General features: G+C 58.7%; 1 protein-coding gene across 1 annotated transcript; it reads left to right on the top strand.

Moving 5' to 3' along the window:
* The first annotated feature begins 304 nt into the window (after nt 1–304).
* FOXN1 (forkhead box N1) lies at nt 305–13,505 on the top strand. Its single transcript, XM_004706930.2, has 8 exons — nt 305–427; nt 849–1,316; nt 3,549–3,659; nt 5,205–5,335; nt 6,532–6,628; nt 10,413–10,620; nt 10,838–11,329; nt 13,189–13,505. Exons 1-8 carry the CDS (start codon nt 305–307, stop codon nt 13,503–13,505), a joined length of 1,947 nt encoding a protein of 648 aa, XP_004706987.1.
* Nucleotides 13,506–18,647: the final 5,142 nt, after the last annotated feature.

The following is an 18,647-nucleotide window of genomic DNA, read 5'->3' as shown; positions in this document are numbered from 1 at the left end:
CTGGGTCTTGTGCAGGCACAGCCTAGCCCAAGCCGCTCCGAGGTCAGCCCTCTGGCTCCCTTGGCCTCTCTCCACACCGCCATCTTTCTTGCGTTGCTTCTCTTGTTTGTCTATTTCCTTCTGCTTCTGACCCATCCCTCACTGTCATCTGTCTGTCTGCCTGTCCGTCTCTCTGCCAGCTGGCAGGAGGCAGGGCTACAGCCCAGGGAGAGGGTGGGAGTGGAAGTGGACCTGGGGTTGGTCACCCCTGGACGCTGGTCCCCCTCTCATCGCAGCCGGCTTTCTTCGAGGCCAGGACTGGGTGATGGTGTCGCTGCTCCCACCGCAGTCTGACGTCACGCTGCCGGCCTCCACCAGACTGGACGGCGAGCCCCAAGGGGACCTCATGCAGGCGCCGGCCCTCCCAGGCTCACCTGCCCCTCAGAGCGTAAGTAGCTTGCACCTAAGCCTGGGCTGCATCGACAGGGGGTGGGGGGTGTCACTCACCTCTTACCTTCCTGCCCCAACCCCCGGGGGGACCTCCCAGGACCTGTCTTGGCCCTTTTACCAGCAAGCCAAGGTCTCTGTGGCCCCATGATCCCAAAATGTTCAGCCCGGGGCCTCTGCCTGCCCCTTTAGTGGGGGGGGGGGGCGGGCTTTCCCAGGGCAGGGCCAGGTGGAGCCCCGTCAGATTTGGGACTCCCCAGGTTTGGGGGCAGGGTGTCCGCATGAGATTGGGGTTATCTTTGGGGGGTTCCCTTTCATAGAGAAGGGTCCTGGGTCCTGGCAGGCCTGCTGCCCACCGGCCCCGCCCGCATCCCCACCCCGAGCCTCTCCGCTCACAGGCTCTCTACTGTCTGTCCACCCAGAAGCATGCCGGCTTCAGCTGCTCATCCTTTGTGCCCGATGGCCCCCCGGAGAGGACGGCCTCGCTGCCCCCCCACAGTCCCAGCATCGCCTCACCAGGCCCCGAGCAGGTGCAGGGCCAATGCCCAGCCGGCCCCAGCCTGGGTCCCTTCCGGCTCTCACCCTCAGACAAGTACCCTGGTGGCTTCGGATTTGAGGAGGGTCCGGCAGGCAGCCCCGGACGCTTCCTCAAGGGCGGCCATGTGCCTTTCCACCCGTACAAGCGGCATTTACACGAGGACGTCTTCCCAGAGGCCCAGACCGCACTGGCCCTGGATGGACACTCCTTTAAGACCTCAGCGTCACTGGAGGTCTTCGAGGAGGTCCCCGTGGATGCGGGGGACGCTGAAGCTTTCCTGCCTGGCTTCTCGGCGGAGGCCTGGTGCAACGGGTTCCCCTTCCCCAGCCAAGAGCACAGCCCTCAAGTGCTGGTGAGTACCCATGGCTGGCCCTGCAGCCCAGAAAGAGGTCAGCACTCTCGCTGCCCCGGCCTTCTCCTCAGGGGCAGTGCGCGCCAGAGAAGGGCAAGCTTGGGGCCTCCCGGCCTCGGGCAAGACCTTCCAGGTCAGCTGGAGAGGGCACCCTGGCCAGGCCCAGCACGGAGCAGGTGAACTGGGGAAGACAGGTCAGGCTAAGGAACCGCAGCCTCCCAGCGGCTCTGGAGTCAGGATCCCAGTGTGGGACTCCTGGCTGTTCCTTCCCGTGTCAAGAATCCCCAGGTGGACCTACAGGCCCACATGCAAATGTGAGAAGAAAAGCACACTCCAGCCAGTGAGCCAGCAAGGGTGGGGGGTGGGTGAGGGGCACTCGCCCGGGTCCCATCCTTTGCCCGGAGCGGAGGCCAGGTATATTCCTAGAAACATCTTGAAGGCACTTTGGAAGGTCCTCACGTGTTCTTCTGCCACCGTCCTCACAGACGGTGCGACCTTAGGCAAGCCACTTCACTTCTCTGAACCTTCCCCCTAAAACAAAGTTAACAATATCCACATCACAGGGTGCCGGAAGTGAAAGAGAGCTTTGCCGTCTCTCCCCGGAGCTGGTGGGTCTGGAATGGGCTGGGCTGGGTTATGCTCACAGGCCCTCCACCCCGCCGGCTCCCAAACAGGCCCCCATTCCAGCCCCAGGCCACCGCTAACAAAGGTCTATTTACCTGGCTCAAGGAGGCCAAGACAGGACCTTGCTCCGCAAGCCCCTTGAGCATGACAGCACCCCACAGTCTCCCCTCCTGCTCTCCTGTGTCCTGTTCACTTCCCACCAACCCAGGTCACTTGGCCAGGAGCTGTCTCTCAAGTGTCCCTTGAACCCTCTCACCAACTCTCTGGAGAGTTCCCACCACCCCCATCTTGCAGATGAGGAAACTGGCTCCTGGCCCCTTCCCCCCCACCCCCCAGCCCACCGGGAGCTAAGGTGAGGGTGAGGTCTGCCCCGCGGAGAGAAGCTCAGGCCCGGAGACCTGCGCCTGCTGGCCGACTGAATGGGTGACCCGGGGCACAGCAGTTGCCCTCTTTGGGCTCAGCCCCATCATCTGTCAAATGAGGGGTTTGGACACAAGTGCGCTGGGCCCTTCCAGGCCTAAGATTCTGTGATTGAGACAATCTCCACATCAACACCCCGGGGCACACCCAGAAAGCAGGTCCGTTGCTTGGACTCCCCGGGATCAGATTCCGCTGTCCTGAGGGCCGAGGCAGCCCCCAGCAGCGTTCTCCTCCAGGCCAGGCTCACCAGCGCCGCCCCCCCCACCAGGCCCAACTGCTCACTCACCCCTCCTGACCCCACTCAAGAAGGGCTCTGTCCTGGGACCTGGGGGACCATGGGAAGCCAGTGTCACTACCACTGGCACAGCTATAGGCAAGAGTCCGGGTCTCCCGGACCCGCACCTAGGAGACCTTGCAGGAGGGACAGCCAGGCAGGTGGGAAGTATTCACTGACCCTGTCCAACGAGGCCCTGGGCTTCGCTAAGGAGGAAGTATCAGGGGCCTGGGGGCCACAGCTGGACCAACCTGCCTGACCACTCACTTCCCATGGTCCATCTTCCTCCTTCTCCTCCTTCCCACTCCGTGGCTTAACTTGACATCACCCACTGCCCTCCAGTCAATTCCGACTCAGATCCAACCCTACAGGACAGGGTAGAACTGTCGCTGTCAGTTTCCAAGATTGCTGCTCTTTAAGGGAGTAGAAAACCTTGTCTTTCTTCTGTGGAGTGACTGGTGGTTTTGAACTGCTGACCTTGCGGCTAGCAGCCCGACACGCAAACATGATGCCACCAAGGCTCCATGCGCCATGGCTGTCCAGTGGGAATTCTGGGGCTCCGACAGGCAGGGGCTCTGAACAGCAGGCTCTGAGCTGGGTTTAGGGAGCTGAGGACAGGTGCCTAGCTCTCCAGCTGTACCCTAGCCTTGAGGTGACCATTAACAGGTCTCCCCCACTTCTCGAGCTGGCTGCACTCACCTAGAGGGAGGTGGTAGGTAAGGAGCATGGTCAGTTCCAGCCCAGCTCCACCACCAGCTTGCTGTGTGCCCTTAGCCAAACCTCTGCCCCTCTCTTTTCCTTCTCCAGAAATAAGCTTCGTGGGGGAGGGCAGGGGCTGCCTTGGGGAGAAGCAAAGGTTTAGAAGGGAGAGAAAACAAAGCTTTGGTGTGGTCATCTGCTTTCTCTTCCAGCAGGGATCGGAGGTCAAGGTCAAGCCCCCCACTCTGGAGAGTGGTCCTGGGATGTACTGCTACCAGCCCCCCTTACAGCACATGTACTGCCCCTCCCAGCCTCCCTTCCACCAGGTGAGTCTGAGGCAGGTGGGCAGGCCTCCCCGAGGTCCCAGGCTCTTCTCCTGGGGCGCTCTCAGTTGTGTGAGGGTGTGTGTGTGTGTGAGGGGGTGGGCACTGGATGACAGGTGAGGGCAACAAGGCCCTGGGTGGGGGGGGTGCAGGGAAGGGGCAGGCAGTGGTGAATCAGGAAGGAAGCATGTGGCCTGAGAGGTCTCAGACTCAAGAGCCAGGCTGAGACTGGGGCAGGGTCCAGGATGGGAACCACAGGGACAGGAGGAGGACAGTCGCCACAGAGGGATGGGCACAGAGAATGGGAGTGTGTAGGATTACCCGTGAGGCCAAGGCCTGTTCTAGGTCTGCCATCATCCCGCTATGTGACCTTGGTCCCCAATTCCCCTTTCACCTCTCCCTGGTGACATTCCACTTCCCCACCCCACTGCCCAGCTCAGCCCTCCCACCCACAGGGTGCCAGGGAATTGCCCGGCACTGGCACAGGATGGAGGCTTTTAAAAAGGGGGAAGAGTAAGACACTCAGAGCAGCCAGGCAGCTCCCAGGAGTCACCGGGCAAGACGGAGCAAGTGGCTGCCCAGCACCCAGCTCCATCCACCTGCACCCTGGCACCGAGACAGGCCCTGCCTGTGGAGCAGGTTCCCCTCCCAGCTCTTTGGCATGGGCCCTGGTCTTGGCAGAGCCAGGGAGACCGGCACGGGTGGGGGAGGGGCCTGCTGCCTGCTTGTTGGGGGTTGGGGGGTGGTGAGAAGGCAAGAGAGGGAGGTCGGTCAGAGGGAACCCCTGGGACAGCTTCACCGCCCCGCTGGGGCAGAAATGGCCCAGGGTCTGACCCAGGAGAGAGGGTCAGCTCATTCCCAGGGACAGAGCAGGGCTGAGGGGCCCCCAGCCCTCAATGGCCTCGTCATGCCCCTGCCCTGCTCGGATGTCCTCTGGGCTCTGCACCCCCTTCCCAAACAAGATGGCCGAGCCCCCGGGCTTTATGGACCTACCGAAGAGGGTGACTCAGGCATTAAGTGCCTCTCGGGTGACCTGGAAAGAGCCCTGCAGCCTGGAGCAGCTGGGGGAGTCAGGGGCTCCTCCCCCACTCCCATAAAACACCATCCTGGCACCACGGCCACTCCCTCCACTGTAAAACTGCCTCCCACCCCCACCTGCCCACCACCACGACCAGCCCTTTGAAAGAGCCACTGAAACTCATAAAAGATAGGTGGCAGTCAGTGCCCAGCAAACGCCCAGGCTGGACACTCCACTTCCGGCCCAGCAGCTCCATGGCGCTGCAACGGAGGCCTGGGGCCCCTGCCGGCCCTGCTCTGCCCTGCCCTGCGGGAAGCAGTGCCAGGCAACCAAAGGGCCTGAGGGTCGGAGAGGGTCGGAGAGGGTTGGAGGGGCTCTGGCCAGGTCCTCACCCCTTGGAGTAGGGGGAAGGGAGGCAGAGCCCCTGATGGGGAGAGAGAGTGGAGTCTAGCCTCAGCTCCCTCTTGGGAAGAAAATAAATGGGAGAGGGGTCCCACCTGGGAAATCACTGTGCCCTTTGACCTCTACAGTACTCACCAGCGGGTGGCAGTTACCCTGTGCCCTACCTGAGCGCCTCACACTACCCATACCAGCGGATTGCACCCCAGGCCAGCTCTGATGGGCACCAGCCTCTCTTCCCCAAACCCATCTATTCCTACAGGTACCTCCCCCTGCACGCAGGGGTAGTGGGGGGGGGCGGGAAACTGAGGCATGGGACTCTTAGGGCAAAAGGGGACCTGGCAGCAATTAGAAGGCCTCCTGAGGATGCTAGACAGACGTTTCCTATGTGGGGATGGACTGGATGCCCTCTGACCTCTGGCCTGACCTCTGAAGGTACCACTGACCCAGGGTGAGCCTCGAAGGCTTAAGAGGTTCTTGTCCCGCTTCACCAAATACAGCAAGTGCCCCCCTACCCCCACCCCGCCCCAAGGCTGAAGACTCAATTATTCACCGGATGACAGGTCTGAGGGGGTTGTTTTGGGGCCAAGGCTTGAAAGACCAGGCCAACAGGACCCAGTCCATTTGGGGGACCCTTCCATCTGTCCTGTCATTCACCCAACCTTGACCTACTGGGCGCCAGGCCCTGCATAGAGCCAGGCCATCAGCGAGTAGGAGCTCAGAGGAAGGAAAAAGGACAGAAACACCTGCCAGCGGCACAGGGGCCGGGTCAGGGTTGGGGGTGGGGGGGCAGCACGAGGCCCAGGGAGGTGCCCATACAGGCCTTGGAGGCCAGGAGAATTGAGTTCACGTCTAGGCTCTGGAATTTACTAGCTGTGAAAGCTCAGGTGAATGACTTAATCTCTCTGAGCCTCTGTTTGTCCATCTGCATGCACTTATTTAAGGGACAGCAGCTCAGGACGGTGGGGAGGATGGAGCGAGAGAGGTAGGGACAGTGCCTGGCACATGTCAAAGATCCAGAAACTGGAGCTTCTTCCCTGCACTTGGTCAGCCGGCCGAGGACTGGCCGCGGTAATGACCGTGCCAGGAGTGCCTTCTACATACCAGACATCACCCTCACCTCCACAACTCAGAGCTAGGTGTTATGGTCTGCCTGCAGAATTGAGGGCACGGGCCCAGAGAGGTGTCACACAGAGCCACCCAGCTGGTGGGTAGCTAAGCCCGGATGGCCACCAGGTCTCTCTCGAGTGCCACCAGCCTTCCTCTCTCTGTGTGCCCAACTTCAGTGGACGGGCAGGCCTACTATCTCCTCCCCCCTCCTTTCGACTCCAGAGAGCCTCTCACCTATTAGCCTTGCAGCAGGTTACTGCTCTATCACTACTGCAGCCACGGGGGCGATGGGTAGGCTCCGAGCCTGGCCATCGATTCGGAATGTCAGAAGGCTTTCTCTGCCTTCAGCATCCTCATCTTCATGGCCCTTAAGAACAGCAAGACCGGGAGCCTTCCTGTCAGCGAGATCTACAACTTTATGACGGAGCACTTTCCGTACTTCAAGGTGAGCCCATGACACCCTCACCCACCCCCAAGTCCCAGGCAAGTCGGGCCTCTCTGGAGGCAGGGGGGGCTGCCCTGAGGTGGGGGAAGGGTTAGACTGGCAGCTAGGAGGGGGTCCTCTTGTCCTCCACAGGACAGACTTCCTGGAGAAGGTATTAATTCTGGGTGGGGAGCACAGAGCTCAAGAGTGTAGGCCGCTCGCTGCATTCCGCAGAAGGCTCCCGGTAGACCGTCTCCAGGCCTACACATCCCTCTGGATGGGCTTCAGGGAGCATCTGCCTGCCCCCAGTGAGGAGAGAGTTTGGGAAGAAAGGAGAGGCTGTCCCCAGCCCTGCCCCCAGGGTGCTGCAGAAAGAAGGAAGGAAGGAATTTGGGTGGGAGCTGGCCAGCCAAAGTGACATGGGATCCTGGGGCCACGGAGCCCATTGGCTTCCAGCCAGAGATAAGGATCTGCCCCTGTGGGCGGCGGCAGCTACCCTGCCAGAAAGCGGGGTGTGAGCTTCACTCTGTGAGTGTCCCAGAGAACTGGCAGGCTCGCCTGGCACCCCTCACAGCCCCATGGGCAGGATCTCGTTCTGGTCATCTCCAGAGAAAGTTCCTGGGGCCCCTGCCCTTCTCCCCAGTGGGTAAACATATCCAAGAAGGTGGTGCATTTGGCCAGGGTCACACAGCAGGTGTTTGGCTTCACAAATCACCCCCTTCTCTGCCTTCCCTGCCTCTCTCTCACACACCGGGCACCCCTCAGCACACACCCTTTCTTCTGAAGATGGGCCACAGGGAGGAGGGGGGTATGGGAGGAGAGAGGGGGAGGTGAGTCTAGTGCTGTGTGTGAAGGGTGCCGTCTCTAGGAAGACCCAGCCTGGGTGCTACCCTGCAGAAGGACGGATTCGAGCCTTGAGACTGAAGAAACCCAGAACCCAACTCCACCTGCCAGGGGGTGATTCCTGCCCTCACCACCCACCCAATTGTCCTGCCTGAGGGTGATGTGAGGCTAAGAGTCAAACAAGTTTGGTCTTGCTAAGCTACCGTCCTCTTCAGAGGACAAGATGGACGGGGTGGTCTGACCAGAAGGGAAAAGCCTGGTGATTGGAGTTTCTAGAAGGAAAGGGAAAGGGGAGGGGGGAGAAGTGTCTCTGGCATGGGAGAGACATCAGAGACAGTATCCAGGGCTGCCCCCCACACCCCAGGAGGGCAGAAGGAGCCCAACACCCCTAGAGCTTCAAGGCGCTGGGCCAGAGAGAAAGGGAGTGAGGGCCCTGCCCTACCCTCTCAGCTCCCTCCCTGCCAACTCCCAGCCTGGCCCCCAGCCCCTCCCTCCATCTCATCTTCCTGGCTTAATTATTTTTCCTGGGAGCTGTGTAATCCCTGTTTTATGGGGCTGAAGAGTGAAGAGGTCTGACAGCTTTTTTTTCGGTTCTCGTTGTTGTTCTCAGCGAGGTGCCTCACCCCTTCCCTCGCCTGACTTCAGAGAGAAAGCATCTCTGAGCTGGGGCAGGGAGGCGGGCAGCCAGGCAGGCCCCATGGATGGGGTGAACAGGGCAGGGTCTTGAGCCAGGAGCTGGAGCTGGAAATCAGGCCTCGGTGGCCGCCTTTTTGTGGGATCTCGGGCTTCCACTTTCTGCTCCGGACCTGAAGTTCCCAACGTGGACGATGGCTGGATAGGACCAGCCGGTCCATCGGCCACCTTCCAACGCTGGTAGTCCTCTGTCCCACTGAAGGAACTATTTCAATCATCTCCTGCCCGGCCCAGGTCCCCACTCCCCATCTGAAGGTCAGCGTGGACCCTGAGGTGGGCACCAGCCCTGCCCAGTATGGCTGAGGCGGATGACTTGTTGCCCATGGGTCAAGGCGTGGGGCTGAGAATTATGTCCAGCCGATGGACGTAATTGCTAGTGCTGACCATCCCTACTCCAAACAGGAAGTGGCTGGGGTGGGGGCTCCCCTGGCATCCTGAAGTCACAGATTTATGGGGTCATAAAAAGGCCCAGTGGCTATTAACTCTACCCATGAGGCTACAGTTCCTGGACTCTTTGTGGTGACTGTCCGGCAGTTGAAGAATGCCCAGCTGCCTGGTCTGCTGGCTCAGGAGTCCTCCCTTGGGGTCCTGGGGGGTCACTTCAACCGCCTGCTGCTCTTCCCCCAGGAAGGCTCCAGCGGTTCCTGCCAGCAACTGGCAGTGATGTTGGCATCAGAGCCTGGTTCTGCTGGGCGGGATTCAGATTGGTCGCTGCCCGGGGCAAGCGAGCTGGTGAGGAGGGAGTGGCAGTCCCTCGTTAAGCAGCCATTTCAGGCTGGAAGGGAGTGGGACCAAGGGACAAGGGCCCAGGGACCCCATCGGCCAACGGGGTCTTCTAAAGATAGCCAGGACCTGCCTGGGCTCAAGGTGCCACAGAGCCTGGAAGAGAGTGGGGAGGGGGTGGACAGGAGGGGTGCCCACTCGCACCCCCACCACCGCCTCTCACCCACTGAGTCAGCCTAATGGTTTTTACAGCCCTCCCTGGGCACAATTACTGCATTGGTGGCATGACCCGGCCTCCTAATGGGTGTTTATTCTGTTGGCACGAGCACCCTCAGCCTGAGGGCTGGCCTCCCCACCAGGCCCCGCCCCCCCGGGCACACTCAAACAAACACTTCCGCCCACACACTCACCCGATGATGGGTGCTCACATGTCCCCAGAGAGACTTTCTCCCACACACTGGGCACAGGGACACACACGGCTCCGCAGGAAGTCACAGACCCATGCTCAGGAGGCGCCGCTGATGCCAGGGAGACACATCTGGGGACACGTGTGCAGCATCCCCATCTCTGATCCGCCCAAGCCCAGGGTTGTCTTTTACTCCCAGTGCCACAGAAACACGGGCGGGCAGCTAGAAGTCCTGATTCTGATCGGCAGTTCGACCAGTCTCTCTGGCAGCCCTGGGGCAAGGGGGCGTGGAGCGGGGGATCCTTGTCTCTCTCAACTTTCCCTCCCTGGTCCCTTGGTGATCACTCTCCAGGTGGCATCTGTCTTTGCCCTCGTGTGCTGGCTCCCATGCTGAATTGGGTCCTTATATGGGAAAGTCATTGATTCCGAAGACACCCCGCAGAGAGAATGGTCTCACAGACACCACCAAGAAAACCCCTATTCCCAACTAGCATTCCGTGGTTACCTAGCTCCTCCGCCGGGTGGGGGTGAGAAATTGACATATGTATTTGGGGGTGGGGGTACACAATTCGATTCTTCACACACACTTGCAATTACATGGTCACGTGTGCACATGCTCCAAACACTCCCCCCACATCACCCATCTTTGCTTTCTCCCTAGTTTACCCTCAAGGGGAGTGAGGCCGACCCCGGAGGGGAGCGTTCCTTCCGGATGCCCCTCCTAAGTCCCTTGCCACCGCTGGCCTGGGAGATCTCAGAGTAGCGAGCTCCCAGTCCACAGAGGAGTCCAAGCACTGGGCAAACCAGTGGGAAGGGGACCAACTTCCAGTGGAGGGTGGGCTAGGCGGTCGCTGGAGCCCTTGGCAGCCCTTAGGGGTGACCTGGACAGTCCTCTGAAGGGTCAGGCAGGCAGGGAGGATTGGAGAATGAAGGCAGATTGCAGGCTAGAAGCTGCCGTTCAGGCTGCCCACCTGCTCACTCGTCCCCCACCACTAAAGTGAGCCAAGCCTGGGCTTGAGGCAGGAGGCCAGCCCCAGAGCAGATGGCAGCTCCGTGCCCAGAGGGCAAAAGAAGTTTTCCGGAGCCCTGGCCCGGAGCTGGCTCTGGCCACCTACCCAGCAGCATCCTCTACTCTGGCAGACAGCGCCTGACGGCTGGAAGAATTCCGTCCGCCACAACCTCTCCCTGAACAAGTGCTTTGAGAAGGTGGAGAACAAATCGGGAAGCTCCTCGCGGAAGGGCTGCTTGTGGGCCCTCAATCCAGCCAAGATAGACAAGATGCAGGAGGAGCTGCAGAAGTGGAAGAGGAAAGATCCCATCGCTGTGCGCAAGAGCATGGCCAAGCCAGGTGGGGAGACTCTGCACAGGGGTGCTGTGGAGCGGAGGCTAAGCCAGGGTGGGGCGGGGAGACCTCCTGGGGAAGGAAGGACTGACTCCCACACCTGGGCTGTTCCCAAGGCTGGGTGGGGTATTGTGGAAGAAAGTGAGGCACCGGGCTCCTGGCATCAGGGGAGCCCTCAGCCCCCCGGGGCTCAAAGTCATCTTCCTCTCTCGGGTCTTTACAGATGAACTGGACAGCCTCATTGGAGACAAGAGGGAGAAGCTGGGCTCCCCGCTGCTGGGTTGCCCACCCCCTGGGCTGGCAGGCTCAGGCCCCCTCCGGCCCCTGGCACCCCCCGCCGGGCTCTCCCAACCACTGCACTCACTGCACCCAGTCTCGGGCCCCATTCCTGGCAAGAACTCCCTGCAGGACCTCCTCGGGGGACATGCAGCCTCCTGCTATGGGCAGCCATACGCACACCTCTCACCGGGCCTGGCCCCTCCCGGAGCCCCGCAGCCTTTGTTCCCGCAGACGGATGGGCACCTGGAGCTGCGAGCCCAGCCAGGCACCCCCCAGGACTCTCCTCTGCCTGCCCATACCCCACCCAGCCATGGCGCCAAGATGCTGGCCGAGCCCTCCCCTGCCAGGACCGTGCATGACACCCTGCTGCCAGACGGGGACCTCAGCACTGACCTGGATGCCATCAACCCCTCTCTCACCGACTTCGACTTCCAGGGTGAGCTGGGGGTGGGGCAGGGGAGAAGGGGCAGGACTGGAGAGCTGCACCTGGGCAGGAGGTCCAGCCTCTGCTGGCTTCCAGGCTACACTAGGTGTTACGTTTCTGGTCAACCCAAGCAGAGCAAGCCGAAAGCTGGCAGAATGGGTCAAACTCGCTGCTATCCAGAGCCTGGGGCCAAGAGGCATGCCCCTGCAATCTCTGCCCACCTGGTGCCCGTGAACATGACCCCAGCACCCCTCCATCAAACCACTCTCAGGGTCTACTGATGATCTGCATTTTCCAGTCCCACAGGAGAAGAGACCCCTCCCGCCCCTGGGCAAACGCTTGAGGCCGAAAGCTGGGTCTTGCTGGGAGAGGTTTCATCCACTACACTCTGTCTTGCCTGTGCCATCCCTGCATCCGACCGTCCTTTCCCATCTAAATTCAGTCCAAACACAGGAGACCAGGGGGCCCTCGGGCAGGGACTATCCACAAGCAGGTGAAGGCATTCCATCCTCCAAGGGTTCTCAGTCTGGCGAGGTGACAGCCCAGGTGTCGGCTGTGCTTGTAGGAAGATACAATTCCGACCCCTGCCTTGCCCCACTCAGTCCAGAGACGGGACAGAGCTGAGGCAGCCCCTACCTGAGGGACGGTACAATAGGGAAAAAACAAAACCAGAAAAGGCTCGGTCCATGCTGACACATGACCACCCTACAGGACAGGGTAGAATTGCCCTGGTGGGTTTCTGAGACTATAAATCTTCACGGGAATAGAAAGCCTCATTTTTCCCTCAAGGGGCAGCTGGTGGTTTTGAACCACTGACCTTGCGGAGAGCGGCCCAGCACGTACCCACCATGCCACCAGGGCTCCGTGTGCTTCTGAGTCCCTACTAAATATCAGTTGCCGTACTAGTCTTTGTACACAGATGCCTCTGAGCTGATAAGCGGATTAAGTCGAATCAGCTCATAGCGACCTTCGGGATAATGAGATAGAAGGGATTCTTAACCCATCTCATAGACAACAGGAGCGCCGAGAGGCTAAGTAACGTATTCAAAATCTTAGCATTCGAAAGTGGGGGTGGAGGGGACCCTGCAGCCCTGACACCCAGGCTGCAGCCCTCATGTGGCACAGAGAGGGGATCAGGTGTTTACTCCCCAGAGTCAGGTGTGCCTCCTGCCTCTGCTCCCATCCCCTGGAGCCTGCAATGAAGGAAGCCCCGCCCACCTGATGGGCTCCAGCAGTGCATTGTGGGAAGATCTTTGCTCTCAGCTGCAGACCCACCTTTCTTAGAGACCTGGGCTAGAACCAGGATGCAGAGTTCCCAGGGCCCCGGAAGAACATCAGAGTGCACAGCTTTTGCACCAACCCTTCCAAGAGGCAGCTCCTTGACCTTGACCTTTGCCCTCAAAGTAAGCGTCACCGGCGTGATCGGAGTCTCTAAGCTTTCAGGCCATGCCCCAGAGTCTAGACCAGGGGCCGGCAGACTTTTGAGACGGAAAAGCCAATCCTGCCCCTCGTGTCAATTTAAAAAGTATTCCAGCGCCGTCAGTTTAGGGTTACGAACAGATGAACTCGCGGTGATCTGAACAAAGTCCTTTAAAAGGTTTCATTTGACTTCAGAGCCACGTGTAGATACCCAAAGAGCTACCTATGGCTCAAGACCTCGGTCTGCCGAACCCCTGGCCTAGACCACAGCAGGGTGAACCTGGGGTCCTGAGAGCTCCAGGAATTGCCCAGAGTCACACGGCTGGTACCGGCTCTGTGCCCGCAGGCAGCACGAGAGCGCCCTTGGGTCTGGGGGAAAGGGAGGGGAAGACGGGGCTCCTGGACTGCTTCCTGATGACGGCTATTTCTCTCTCCCCGCCTTTTCCAACCAGGAAATCTGTGGGAACAGCTGAAGGATGACAGTCTGGCCCTGGACCCCCTGGTCCTGGTGGCCTCGTCCCCGACATCAGCTTCCATGCCGCCCCCCCCACCGCCCCACTGCTTCCCTCCCGGGCCCTGCTTGGCAGAGACGGGCAGCGGGGCCGGTGAGCTGGCCCCAGCAAGCAGCGGGGGCCCGGGGCCGCTGGGTGACCTGCACCTCACCACCCTCTACTCAGCCTTCATGGAGCTGGACCCCACGCCCCCCGCGGCCCCAGGTGGCCCCTCTGTGTACCTCAGCCCCAGCTCCAAGCCGATGGCCCTGGCATGAGCGGTGCTTGGCATCCGCTCCGGCCTTTGCCTGACCCAGAAGTCCTGGCTGGCCGCCCATGTTGGGCTCACCTGAAAGGTCAAGGAAGGAAAGCACTACCTGTCCCTATGCCATTAAGCCAACCTGTTGGTTAGCTGGCAGCAGGGGGTGGAGAGGACACCACCCGGAGATGCTGCCCCTCACACATTTCTGCCAGCTGCTTCCTCAGAGCCCCAGAAGACCACACGCCCGAGCAAGCAGAGGGCACTCTCCCCGACTTCCCGACACGCACACTGGAGCTCGCGGGTACGCGACGACACAAAATTCTCCTGACGCATGCCCAGCCACATGCTCGGTGCCACAGGTGACAGGTCTGCACCACGGAGAATCTGGCCTCACTCCTGGGGCAGCCGAGAGCCAAGGGGCTTTGTTACCAAAAGCACGGGGCTCGCATGCCAGGTCAAAGACCACCCCGGAATCTCATTCTGGCGACAGCATTCTCTACAGGCATTTCTTTCCCAGAAGCCCCCTGTATTTATTGCCCCAACTACAGCCCAAGAGCCCAGGAAGGAGGGGAAGGCAGAGTCTCTCCCTGAGTTGTCTGTGAGCACCCTGGGGTGGAGGGGTATGGGCTGAGAACCCGAGATGCTGCCCCTCAGCAGCACCCACTCTGTCCAGTCTCTCCCCCCTTCAACAGACGCTCCCTCCGCTCCCTCCCCCCGGGGCGCTCACCAGAGGGCAATGTCCACTTCAGGACCAAACTGAGCCCAGTTCCAGGACCAAGTGTTTGGAAAAGCCCTTGCCCTTAAAGACTTGAACGTGTCCTCTTCTCCCCGTGCTGGGTGCAGGAAGGGCCCCTCTAGGTCTCACGCCTTCTCTCTAAAGATCTTCACATAGGTTAAGTCCCAGCCCACTAAGCACCTCCAACTGTCCCAGCGAAGGGATGCCTGGTGGGTGGGTGGGAGGCACCCATGCCCTCCCTCCCTATCTCGGCAGCCAGCTCCGACAGCTTGGCAAACTAGGATACCCAGGAAGCACAAGGAGTCCCCGGACTCCGGGGCCCGGCCCAGGTGCTCACCCTTCCTGCCCGAACCCTGACCCCCCCCACCAAGTGGGAGCCTCAGTTTACCCTGTGCCTGGGGGTGACCAAACCCCCAAAGGCTGGTCCCAGGTTCACACGAGGCACCAGCAGACCGCCAACGGCCTGCTCTAATGGTTGGGAGATAATAAAGCAAGTGCCTTCTGGTCCGGGCTGTGTCCCTTCGTGTCCGGCCTCCCCCCACCTGGGCAGAAAGGCCAGGTCCCCACCAGTGGTAGCCCCTGTGCCTGTGACATCACCCCCTCCCCACCCAGGGTCGTGAAGTGCCCAAATCCAAAGAGGAAGGTCTCTAGGATGACCAGACCCAGCCTCGAAAGGACGAGGGAACAGGTAGACAGGCCTCTCCACAGGAGGACTTCCCAAGGGAAGCAGGAGGATGAGGATGCGCCTTCTTGGAGTGAGTCTTCCTTCTCTACCCTTCCTTCTGAGGCCCACTCCCTGGTCCACTCACCCACCCACCCCCTCCAACTCAGAGCAGGGTCACCCACCTCCACCTGTCCTCAGCCCTAAGAGAGGCGTTCAGAATGGTATGGATGGAGGAGGCTCTGGTGCTAGGTGTGCTGCTGGTCTGGGAGGGTGGCATGTGGCTCATCCTGCCCAAAACAGTATGGAGAAGATGTGGATGGGTTTGTAGTCCAAAGCACGGGTCTATGAACCTCAGGCTGACTCAGAGAAGCCACAGACAGAGCCTCTGCCTAGAGGCTTCGTCCCGGAGGCAGGTCTGTGGCCAACCAACAGCCTCCTGCCTGAGAGGGCTCCAAGGAAGATCCCCTAGTAGACCCAGCCCTGCAGCCACAGCCTCCTGCCCAGGGGCTCTAGGGCTGAGTCCAGGGTGGGAGCTGCAGGGCCAGCTTGTGTGCCCAAGAAAATATACCCAACTGTATTGAAATGAACGAAGATCAGAGGCAAGGGTGGACCCCAGCTCCAGACCACTACAGGCTCCTATCATGATACCCAAACCTCCAGGGGAGGATGATGTGTCGTGGGAGGACTTCACTGGTGCCCCTTCCTTGCCTTGGACCCTGGGCGCTCAGGCACACCGACTCTACATTTCCAGCCTAGGTGGTGATCAGATGGCATCTCCCTGCGCACGCAGGCTGGGGGCCTCACGGCACACCTGGACAGGAGCAGGGCCCAACACAAATACGACAGGTGGCAGGTGTTTGTCCTCAGACTGACTTTCAGACTGGAAAAGAGCCCCTAACTGCTGCTCCTCTGCTGCCCCCTACCGGCCCCTCCACACCAACAGGTTAGCCATCAGTTTAGGAGGGACCGTCATCTAACCATGGGACCCCCCCAACCATAACAGTATCTTCATGGCTATGTCATCACTGTCATTTGGCTACTGTTATGCATCGAGCGACCCCTGTGAAAGGGTCGTTCGACCCCCAGAGGGTCGCGACCCCCAAGTTGAGAACCGCTGAAACGGAAGCAAAATCTGGAAGCCCTCTGTCTGCGGAAACTGACTTTTTGTTCAAGAACACAAAGCTTTTAAGTTCTAAAAGAGGCCATCATTCCAAGGCTCCTACACTTGGATGGGGGAGAAAAATGACATCTCCACTTTCGGGAAACCAAACAGCAATAACAAGAAACCATCGCCAACAAGTAGATCCCGATTGCTAATCTCCACCTGAATTCCCCTCCACAACCAATGTCGGCAGCTAGGCACCGCAGCACCAGCACTGCCTGTGGTGTTGTCATAGGCCATCCTACCACGCCACAGGAAGGTGTGCTAGTGGTGCGAGAGTTAAGCACTTGGCTTCTAGCTGAAAGGACAGGGATTCGAACCCACCACCCCACAGAAGAAAAGGCCTGGTGATAAAAGGTCCCATAAAGATTTCAGCCTGGGAAACCCTCTGGGGCAGTTCTACTCTGAACAGAATGGAGTCAACTTGAGGGCACAAAACAATAGATAGATAGATAGATAGATAGATAGATAGATAGATGGATGGATAGATAGATAGATAGATAGATAGATAGATAGATAGATAGATGATAGATAGATAATAGATGATAGATAAACTGATTGATGGATATATTGATAGATGATAGATGGATGATCAATAGATAGATGATAGACTATTGATAGTTGATAGATTATAGATGGGTGATCGATAGATAGATGATAGATAGACTATTGATAGTTGAGGCCAGAGTAGAGCGGGTCCATTGGGTGTCTGAGGCTGTGAATCCTGGTGGAATTCGACAGCCTCGTCTCGCTCCCATGGAGTGGCTGGTAGAGTTCAACATCCACCTTTGGATTAATAGCCCAACATGTACGGGCCCCAAACCACCGGCCCATGAAATCATTGACACCCACTAACACCACACGGCTCCCCAAAGAGAAGCCGCTCCAGCCATGACATTAGGGGTGAGTTCGTTCAATGCTTGACCCATACGGCCACAAATGATGTGACAGATATCCAACTGGCCCTTGGCAGAAAAATGACACCCCGCCCTGATGAGCCTATCTCACCACCAGCGATCCTTGGTCCATGCTGGTGGAAGACTAAACCTGTCTTGGCACTTACCCCCACCTCCTGGCCACCCAGTTCCTCAGCCTCCAGGGAGACCCCTGTCAGCAGTGAGAAGACATCGGCACTCCTGTCCAGCCAGCGTGTTCCTCAGAGGCTGCGTCCCGGGCTCCCGTTCTCTCAGGGGTCCTGCCTGTCTTAGGAGCACGATCCGGTCCATTCTGTGACACCCTACAAGGCAGGGTGGAGCTGCCCTTTGTGAGTTTCTGAAATTGTAACTCTTTTTTTGTTTAATCATTTTATTGGGGGCTCGTACAACTCATCACAATCCATCCATCCTTCCATTGTGTTAAGCACATTTGTACATTTGTTGCCATCAACATCTTCAAAACATTTTCTTTCTTCTTGAGCCCTCGGTATCAGCTCCTCATTTTTACACACACACCCCGCCCCCCACAAACCCTTGATCATTTTTACATTTGAGATTGTAACTCTTGATGGGAGGAGAAAGCCTTGCCTGTCTCCAGTGGGGTGAATGGTGGTTTTGAACTGCTGACTTTGAGGACTGAAGCCCAACCCATAAGCCCCATGCCACTGCAGCTCCTCGGGACTACTATAAGGGGGCTTCAAAAAGTTCATGAAAAAATGAAACCTATAATGGAATTTTTCCATGAACTTTTTAAGCCCCTGGTATCAATAGACATCGTCCTTATCATGTATACAGACTTGTGTGAGGTTTGTGTGACCTGTCATAGAAGGCAAGGACAGATCTTTAGCCCTGAAAAGAGGGACTGAAGGTTGGTCAGAGGCAGAAAAGCTAAGAGATCTGGAAAAACAGGGGAGTCTTGCTAGTTCCTGGTCTCCAGCCGTCGCTGTGCATAATCAGTTTCCTGTATATTTCATGGGGAGCCTAGTGGTGCAGGACCTAAACAGGAGGAAGGAAATGTGGCCTCGGCTTTTCAGCAACCCTCTGGGGAAGTTCTACTCTGTCCTGCAGGGTCGCTAGGGGTTCAAAGGGACCCCACAGCAATGGGTTTCCTTTAACATCAAAAAACGTTCATCACAGATGTTGAAGCCTACTATTCTATCCCTCCCACCCTAATTTCCCACCCTCTCCTTATGTAAAACCCACAACAAGGAGCAAGAGAGAATTCCCAAAGAGTCACCTCATTGTTCCCTTTCATTTCCTGCTTCCGGGCTCCCGTGCCAGTCTCCCGCAGATCCCCAGCCCTCTTGCAACTTGGCCGAAGGGCATGCTCTTGGGATGGGGGTGTCCCTGCCGGAGAAAGAGGGACCTTGTTCTGCACACAAAGGAGATCCTGCTCACCAGGGTCTGACCACAGTGCTGCCTTCTTCTTATCCCTGAGTACTAAAACCATCCAGGAAACGAGAATTTGATGGACAAGGAAGAATAAGAAAATTGGGGAAAGACTTTGAAGTGAGAGGGATTTCTCCCAAAGCAAAAAAAGCGGGTCTTGTAGGCAGCGAACGAGGTGACTCAGTGGGCTCCCTGAACCCCCGAACGTAGCCAGGTTTCGGAGGAAGAGGGAGGCCCAGGTCTCAGCCTCAGAGAAGCACACCAGCTGGGGC

The sequence above is a fragment of the Echinops telfairi genome, unplaced genomic scaffold (assembly GCF_000313985.2).
Source record: "Echinops telfairi isolate 266 unplaced genomic scaffold, ASM31398v2 ScPeMD7_7458;HRSCAF=8496, whole genome shotgun sequence".
Lineage (NCBI taxonomy): Eukaryota > Metazoa > Chordata > Mammalia > Afrosoricida > Tenrecidae > Echinops > Echinops telfairi.
Note: the sequence above shows the minus strand (reverse complement) of the source record. Positions and strands in the feature narration are given on the sequence as shown.

Bases quoted from the DNA above. Each gene is read 5' to 3' on its own strand.
- FOXN1 (XM_004706930.2), top strand. From the start codon at position 305: ATGGTGTCGCTGCTCCCACCGCAGTCTGACGTCACGCTGCCGGCCTCC. The intron at 1,317-3,548 runs GTGAGTACCCAT...CTCTTCCAGCAG, and splicing joins AGCACAGCCCTCAAGTGCTG to GGATCGGAGGTCAAGGTCAA. The intron at 11,330-13,188 runs GTGAGCTGGGGG...TTTTCCAACCAG, and splicing joins CACCGACTTCGACTTCCAGG to GAAATCTGTGGGAACAGCTG.